We start from the raw sequence: 9,480 nt of genomic DNA on the forward strand, positions 1-9,480 counted from the left end.
CTCGGTGCCCTTCGGCCCCGCGGCTCTGCGCCGGGGCGGCCAGCGGGATTATCCCCGCCGTTAGCCTTCTGCTCTCTCTCGGAACCCACTGTCTCCTCTCCGGGGCTACTGTAGCTTCTGGCTAAGCAAAGAAAGAAACGAAATACATTATGGGATACAGTGCTTAAATATGCAAGACAAAAAAAAGCACCCAACCCATAACGACCCGAGTCCAAGAATGTAGTGAGCTTATCATTCAAGTAATCTGATTAACGGGGCACTTAAAATGTTTGCATATATATTGCATTCAAGAATATACTTGCTCAGATAAGCCAGCCAGTAACATGTCACAACATCCTTTAACAAACACGCTTTTCAGATGCTTGTGGTCATTAGGCACCACTCCAACCACAGACTCAGAGGACTCATCTTCACTACCTTGGGACTATTTCCTGAGGACTCCTGTTAACCTGGCACCTAAAATCCCAAAAAACAACCAAAAAAAAAAAAAAAAAAAAGGTAGTGTCAATGACAGACAGAACAGTCTGGTCGGTAACACAACAGTAGCTCAGGAGAATGAACACAACCCTTTTGATAGTACTGGAGTGTCTACGTTCCACCATACAGTTTTTCATCACGTTCCAAACTTAACTAGACAAAATGGCCTTTTCTTATCACTTTGCTCCTACAGCAGAGCACAGCAGCAGCTATGTGCTGCCAGAAAGCCACATGGAACAGCAAGTTCTGCAAGACAGAGCCTATTGCACCATGTTGCATTGCACATGTCAGAGTGGCATTGGCGGAGGTAGTTGCAAGGAAAAGATTTTGGTCTTTTTACCCAAAATTGTGGTAGTTATGCTTTTATCTATACACATTCTTTTAGAAATCAAATGGATTATAAAAAGCACTAAAGTCACTCGGTCTTAGCAGCAATAAAAGAATAACCTAAGCAAACCTCATGGCAGAAACAGCATTACCGGACTGCCTGAAAGAAATGGGGAATTTAGAAGGATTGAGAATTTGTGGCTGCTTTTGTCCTGGGAAATACATGAAACCATATCTCTGCTTTTTCTCCTCAACCAGTGTGGGAAGGTTCTCTGTCAACACCAAACATGCTGAAGTGACTTTGTCATTTTTTTTAAATGCAATCAGCATTAGAATATATGTATCTGCCATGCTGACACAGCAATCTTTGGAAAAACATTATGAGCAAAAAAAATAGGCAAATTTTGTCACCCATCTTGATATAATTAAAATCCTAATTTCTGCAGGCTGTCAACATTCCTTTCTTCTGAATTTTACCATGGTTGTGGACCCAGCTGACATCATTTGGCAATGGTAGAATGGCAGCTCCATTATTTTTCTTCCATGGTAAGCACACTAAATGAATTTTTTTCTTAATGATACTTCTGCACATTACACCTCTAACAACCTGGCTGCTGGCCTTCACAGTTCCAAGGTAGCCAATATTGCTGAGGAGGAAAAAAAAAAAACCCACCTGTCACAAAAAGAAAATATCTATTTATTCTTTTCCCTGGCTAAGAGTCCATGACAAGGCACCAGGCAAGAATAACAAGCAGTTAATCTCAGAAGTGACTCTGACTTCATGTGTCCCTATTGTAAAAATGTTCCAAAAGATGCAGAAAAATCTGAGCCCACACATCCGGATTCCATCCAGGAATACTGTCCTACTTTGCAAAGCAGCAAAATCCTTTGAATGCATGCACACATCTAATAGGCACAGAACTCAAAGAAACACGGTCTCATGAAAATACTGGAATGTAACCTGCCTTATCCACATCTCCAGAAAAGCTTGCTTTCTTTGAAAAGTTACTGTGTTGCATTAAGTGGAGTTGCAGCAACCTTACTTTGTCCTTATTAAGACTATCCTTGCTTTTATCGCTTCAGAAAAGTAATGCAATTTTGTCAGGAAAGCTGAATGGGAGTTTGACTTCTTTGGTTTTCTGGTTTTCCCTCTTGATAAAATCATATGATCTATGATCTATGAAAAGTTTAGCTTTTCTATACACCCTTTCAGATATTATTCACATACTCTTCCTCTTACAAAAACAGACTAATAAACTAACGCACACACATGCACATTTCACAAAGCAACAGACACCATTATTTAATCTTCAAATCCCCAGGTTCTGAACAGTGTTCTTAAAAAGCCCATTCAGCCCTTCTCTTCCTGTCTTCATAGTTCAGTTTTATAGCAGTGAATGAGGAGAATCAGTCTGTGAACTGCTTGTACATCAGTTAATTAAATTTCCCTGGCATGCCTGTGTGTAAGTCAGAATGCACTGTATCAGTAGCTGTGCTAAAACATGATCTAGCATTACGAAACTTTCAATTCATGTACAGAATGACAAAGCTGTGTGTTATTTCAGGGGTTATTTCTTTTTCTTGTTGGATCATGCTTCTATAGATCAGCCTTAGACCAAGGGAATTGTTAGACAAATGGCTTATACTAAACAAGTTGTCTTTTCTATGAGGAAACAGAAGATCTCTAAAGCAACAAGGAAAGACAGTGGTGGACTAAGGCAGGATCTAGGCCCTAGGTCTGTAAAAGGACTTCCAGACTAATTAACATTTTCAATACCAAGCCAATAAGATTAGATGTAGATACAAAAAAAAAAAAAAAAAATACAGCTTGAACTTTTCACCTATGTGCCACTAAAGGCAAACGCACACAGATGCAGACTGACGTAGATCTCTGCTAGGCCATGCAAAAGCTGTCTCTTGTTTGGAGGCTGTACAGTGACATGTACTCATGTAGTGGTGTTCTCAACCTCATCCTGATTCTCAGGAAATAAACACACCAGTCTGCCCAGACACAGAATCTCAGATTTATTTTAGCTAAGATTAGAGTGCAGTAGTCACAGAAGAAACCAAAGGAAATACAGGTCTTTTGAAATTAGTTCATTCACATAAGCAGTTCACAGTGGGACACCAAGAAGAGATTGGTGCAATACCCTCCATCTGGACAAGAACAGGAAGAAAGAATTAGTAAGTCTTTTCATCGAGTATACAGATTCTTATAACAAATCTCTTTTGCAATAGCCTAATAAACACTGAATTACAGAAAAGCCTACCATTTACAAGACAAAAGATAACCAAGGCATTTGGAAAGTGCAGATGAGGTCATCAGTCCTCCCACTGTCCTTCAGTCTTTAAATATCTTTGTGTCAGGTAAGTGTAATTACTAAGTGTAAGCAAAATAGAATCTGTGGGCTATAGTTTGCCTGTCTCCTGTTTATTGCAGTGCTACAAAAAATGTCACTCTGATTTTTTAGTATTGTCATATTACGTAGGACACTGAAGACCAGCAAAAAAAGGTTATTTTTAATGGCTATTCAAGCCACTAGAATAGGGATCAAGCCTCAGGCTCTACAAGCAAAACCAGGGTCATGAACATCCCAAATTACCCACAAAGATAGCACCACACTTCTGCTCTTAATATTTAAAATCTGGGAGAAAAATTCCATGGCCTCTTTTGCTAAAGAACGTCCATGTTATACAACCAAAATAGCCCTGGTATTAGAAGTGTTGAAGCCAATGTGGGTCATTTTGACAGAACTTGGCTAGGAATCAAATATACATGCCAGAAAGCTTCAGTTCCAACTCCTGGTAGCAAGGCTGTAATGAGTAGCTAGGCACAGTAAACTACTAATCTAGCAGAGTTACAGCCACACTCTCTAACCACAGCTTTAGAGTTAAGCTCTTAATCTTCTTATTACACTGAGCTATTTGTCTGTGTAACCTTCTTCTGCTAGAGGAAAACATAAATGTGTTACTATCAAACTGAATTTCAGCACTGCATATCTGTATTTTATGACAGTATTTGTTCTTGGTCTTTATACAACATCAGCCTAGGAAGGGCCACAAACTATGTATTTCATACTTCCAACATATGCTTTCTGTTTAATTCTTGGTGAACTTTCTTTTTAAGAGGTTGTGCTCTCATGAGCATCTCTCTCATGGGCATACGCACAATTTTCATGCTGCTATCTATCATTTTTACATAACTTGATCACAACAGCTTGAAAGAAAAACAATATAACAGAGTATCCAATGCACAATCATAGAGTATCTGAAATGAACAGCTCTAAATAATGACTTAACCTGGTAAGCATGAACATCATGGAGAAATGCAACAGAAAAGACATTCTACTTACTCAGCAAGGTACATTCCAAGTCCACAGCATCCCTTCTGCAAGTCCTATTTCAAAAAATATATGGATTTATGCGCCTTTAATGGGAATGTGGAAGACTTACAGCAGAATACATAACTAAATCATGATCAGCCTTTCTTCCTAGAACCAAATTATACTCCATAACTCTTCCTCATGACTGGTTTAGTCACTAATCTAGAACTAAAAGTTTGCAAAGATATTGTTTAGATTTTGCCTGAATGTTTTGTTAGATAAAGCCTGTCAAATTGCAATTGGTTTGAAGAATGTTGATAAGCTTTTTTTTGCCCAAGTAAAAAAAAACCAAAATAAAATGTGAGTATCGCCTTCTGTTAGTACGTGTTTAAGTGTACTTTCTTTCAAGCTTTTTTCCCCACACCCATTTTGTTCACATCCACTGTATTTTTTTCCCACTGTATAAACTGTCCAACAAACTTAAATGTAGCAGATACTTAAAATCATTGTGTAGGGGGTAAAACCCAAGAATTTTTTGGTTATTTCATTTTGCTAAATTAATAACGAGCATAATTTTAATGCCTTTTGTATCCTGTTCTTGTATTTGGGTGATAAGCGGGTGAGGGTGGGACAGAATGCTGTGTGGTAGGAAATAGTGGGCTGATTATGCTAAGAACTTTCAAGGTTGCCATTTGCTATGCTGCACTACCAAGCCAGCATTTTAACAGGGGTTGTTCATTTGTATCTTGCAGGTTAAGCTTGGAATGCAGGCTTTTGGGAGGGAAAGGAGGTTGCTTAGGTAAAGGGGAGTGCTAAAGCTAATTCCATTTCAAGCCACAACTATCCAGGAAATGATCCATGTCATTGCCCATTCCTGTGGTTTTATTATGATCCCAGAACATTCACAAAAAAACAAGTTAGCACCCTGAGATAATTTGGCAAACGCTCTTCTGCCTATGCCAGCTATTGTTCCAATAACAGACAACCTGGAGAGGCCCTGGTTAGCTGAAATTGAAAAAACTCTGGAGAAGAACAGTTCTTGAAATCCTTATCAATTTACAGCTTCTCAAGTGTAGTAACAGAAAGATTACAGACCCAAAAAGTTTATGAGATATGAATGAAAGTCACTTCACCTGGTAGATGACAGGTAAAAAAAGATGACTAAAGATCTACCAAGCCAGATGAGCAATGCCCTAGATGCTAAATAGGGAGACCAGAGAAATTCACAAAGTATTCTGAATTGTAGCCATTTGACTCACATGGAAACCATTAGAGGTGTGTTCTTGTCGAACCAGGGGAAGCCCAAGGTAAGCACATTACAGATGACTCAGAGGAGTGACTCTGAACTGAAGCAATTTCTAAACGGCACAGATGCCAAAGATGCCCTATCATCAAATGCCATAGGTTGAGCTTTGGATGAAATACAGAATAAACAGGAAAAATTATCTTTCCACTTTAATTAAGATGGTATTCAGGCTTACCCTAATTAGTTCATTTTTAATAATTTCCTTTAACTATTGCTATTAAACCATTCAGCTTATTAAGAACCACAGAACGTCACAGATCTAAATGAGTGCCTAACAGCTGCAAGCAGTTCATTAGGTACCTACAATCAAGCTTTTCTCCCACAGGAAGAAGGCATCAGTAACTACCCTTCCATTAATCTTTCTCTCTCAGAACAGTAGCAAATTACACACATACTAAAATTCACTGAGAGTTTACCCTTCCTAGGACAGCATCTCTTCCATATGCATCTGAGGGACTGTTACACAAAGAAGCCCAACATAGCTTTTTTTAGAAATGTTGATTTTGTTAAACATTTAGCAAAGCTCTATGGTATCTTTATACTGTTAATAAAGAAAATAAATCAGTGTCTAGAATCAAGAAACCCATGGCTATTGTTATGACATCCTAATCACTATGCCCTTAATACTACTAGGCAGGCCATCTCTTAGGGAAAGTGATAATGTCACTGTGAACATTTTTTGGTCTTATCTGATCATTTGCCTTAACCACCCTATGATTCTTTTATGTTACACCCTGCAATTTTTTTCTGGTATCCTCTACCTGCATTTCTATTCCCAAATTTCATAATATATTATATAATTACTTCATGTCACTCTATAAATAGAGCACCTGACCAAAATTAAAGACCTGTGGGATACTTTTTGCTACCCCAAGTAAACATGATTGTTTGAAATGTTAATAACTATAAAAAAAAATACATGCAGTTCATAAAATCACCAGTTTTTTAAAGAAGTCCCAAGTAGTTACGCTTCAAAATTCAGAGCTAATTAGACAGAAAATTCATGAACCTAAACAGGGCTTCATAATCACAAAAGTGAGTCGAAACCAACTCCTTAAACAACACAAAAACAAGCTGAGTGGATAAAGAAGGGAAATGAAGAACAACCAAAGTCTAGTACTTAATTTTAAAAAATGCTTTTAATATAAATCTGAATACAAAAATAACCAAAACAGTCATCACAAACAAATCCTCAAGGTTTTCTCTTATCAGTTCCCTGACAGTTTGGCAAGCGCTTGTTTTCTCTGTTCTGCAGTCATATACTCACAGGCTTCCAAAATATTTACTATAATTAAAGTCTGTTGAACTGTTTTTGCTTTTACCCATATTCTTCCATTCATTCCCAGCACCAGCTCAAATGGGTACAATTGTGATAACTCCTGAATTATTTCACATTTGGGAGCCAAGAGCCTGTGAACAAGACCAAAAAATGTCAGAGGAAGAAGTGCTCACACTTACAGACACCACATTATTATTGACCAATAACTGCAGCAGTATTGCTGTTATGGGAGCTATCTGAGAAACACAGAGATGATCAAGTTGCATATACATCCAAAATAGCAATACAGTATCAGATTTTTAAAGCTCCCCTCGTATAAAATACATGCACCTAAAAAATAAAACAGCTGTAAATTTAGTTCTTTTTTCTCGTTAGATTCAGAAGTAATCCCTGACAAATTTAAAGTGAATTGATACTTTTACAACAATTTTATGATCTAATGAATTCTAAAAGCACGATGTTTGAAAAAATGACATTTTTGAAGTGCTATTTATAAAGCTGACACCCCAGAGGTGTCTTTCAAAACAGGACTTCCCTTCTACTTCAGACAACAGTATTAGCAGCAATAAACAGACTACTTCATTTTTATTAGATGACAGTATACTAAATACTGCAATATGCCTAGGATTAAATCAAGCTAGAACAAGTATTTACAAAAACTAAAAGCGTATCAGGATTTAGTAGTTGTAATATGCTGTTATTTTTTTACCTGCATACAGACAAAATTTGGAAAACAGAATGGCTGCAAAAAGTTTTCATATCAGTTCATGCACACTTCTGCTAGGACATATAAATCAGACAGTTATAGGTACGAAAGAGCTGCTCTGCACCTCCAGATTGCTTATCCAAAGAACAACAAAAACAAACAAAACTCCACACAAAAAGCAACAACAAAGTTTGACTATTGTTTATCCATGTAATCTGGTATTCTTTGATAGTCACAAAAAAAGTCGTGTATTTACATCAGCATAAGTAACTCCAAAGCTCACAATACATTTAAAAGTTTATGAAACAGTTCCTGGATTAATGTGTCAGTTTTAAACTAAAATACTACCATTTTTTAATCTGTATCTTTATTTCAATACAATTTATTTTTTCTTTGGAAGTTAGAAAATAATGTGTACTGATATGCAAAGACCCGTTTAATCAGCTGTCAGCCAAACATACGCCCAAACATATGCCATTAAACAGAAAAAGGACAATAAGCATTACCAAGTTTTAAACTCCAACGTAGTATGCACATAACTGAAACACTATCCTAAATGTTTGATTTCCCGAGGTCACTAGTTTATTTTCCATACTGCCTTGGCAACCACACCACTTTTTTTAAACAGGTCATGCAACACCATACAAAAGAGCTTCTAAGCCTCTTAAGAGGAAAAATAAACTTTCCTTCTAGGTCAATGTCCATACTCTATTCAGTAAAACTGGTTTAAATGGACTATAAGAATTGTACAGTCTGATTTACAACTGCCTACACTGCTCAGAGGAAATAGTTGTGGGAATCTTACCCACCACATTAGACATAAGAGCGACCATTTACATTTGTTAGTACTTACTTTCTTATTAGACCTAAAGAAACTTTAAAGAGGAAGCCATCTTGTCCAATTAATCCCATTCCACTTGATTTTCCACTGCTGTCTATACAGACCATCTCTGGTTCCATGTCTTTATTTGCTACAACGAACTGACCATAAACAAGATCTCCCACCTAAACAAAACAGTGTCAAAAAGCAAAAGTAATAGAGGAAATCATAGTGCACATTTATAACAATTGATAAGCATCCTCTAGTGAGGCCACAAAATAGTTTCAAAACAATAGTGACACAGAACCGAACTGATATACTACGAATTTAAATTTTCTCTTCTTCTACTAGAGACAGCACCCTCCACAATTATCTTGTACCCCTACTAGAATTTGTAAGATAAAAGGACAGATTTTTTTTTTAATGGAGTTAGATAACTCTGTTTTTCTTAAATACCAAATATTAACTCTTCTTTCTTCAGACTTCAAGGATATGAACAGCCTAAGCAACCTGCTCTTATAATCACTTAGAAGGACAAGAAAAAAAAAAATATCACACCAGCCTATTCTGTTTTTCTTTACAGTTCACTTTACATTCTGGTGATGGCATTTCATCCGAGTGCAGAAACTGTGGCATGCATGTGCCACACAACCGTTCACAACAGTGCTGTTAGAAACCCCACACAACTAACATTTTCCAGCAGCATCATACGGCATAAAAGCTTGTTTGAAAACCTTAACGTCGGAGTGCTCTTTTGGATGCACATTACTCATGAACTGCATCTGCTGCTGGCAAATGAAAACATGAGGGAAGCTGCCAGCCACCTGAGAGAGAGCAAACCACTAGTTACAGTGCTCCTAAGAAACCACAGAAAGCCCGGGGCCTAATGGTGCAAAACCCTCCGAGGAGGGCCAAGGCGAAACCATTACAACTAGACCTGCACACCTGCTCTAACATGCAACTTACACAAACACTTGCACTAAGACAAGCTACTGAAACGCAACAGAAGCGCCACCAAACGACGTGGCTGAAGCGCCAGCTACAGGGCACCCACCTGCACGTTTGGCCTGTTCCTCTTCGTGGCGCCTTCGAAGGCCAGGTAGGACAGGGACGCCGGCTCGCTGCCGCCCACATCCAGTCTGAACACATCCCCCGCTTTGGCCGTCACGATCCCTATAACGTGGTCGCCCTTCACCGGCACGTACTGCAGCGGGGGAGGCGGACAGAGGGTCAGGGGAGCGC

General features: G+C 38.2%; 1 protein-coding gene across 1 annotated transcript; it reads right to left on the reverse strand.

Moving 5' to 3' along the window:
- Positions 1-2,814: 2,814 nt before the first annotated feature.
- EXOSC3 (exosome component 3) lies at positions 2,815-9,475 on the reverse strand (the record flags this gene model as incomplete). The annotated part of the gene is made up of 3 exons (XM_008642811.2): positions 2,815-6,843; positions 8,272-8,423; positions 9,293-9,475. Coding segments are annotated over 3 exons (537 nt in total), but the record flags the coding sequence as incomplete, so codon positions are not given.
- Positions 9,476-9,480: the final 5 nt, after the last annotated feature.

Source organism: Corvus brachyrhynchos, unplaced genomic scaffold (assembly GCF_000691975.1).
Source record: "Corvus brachyrhynchos isolate BGI_N302 unplaced genomic scaffold, ASM69197v1 scaffold279, whole genome shotgun sequence".
NCBI classification, from domain to species: Eukaryota; Metazoa; Chordata; class Aves; order Passeriformes; family Corvidae; genus Corvus; species Corvus brachyrhynchos.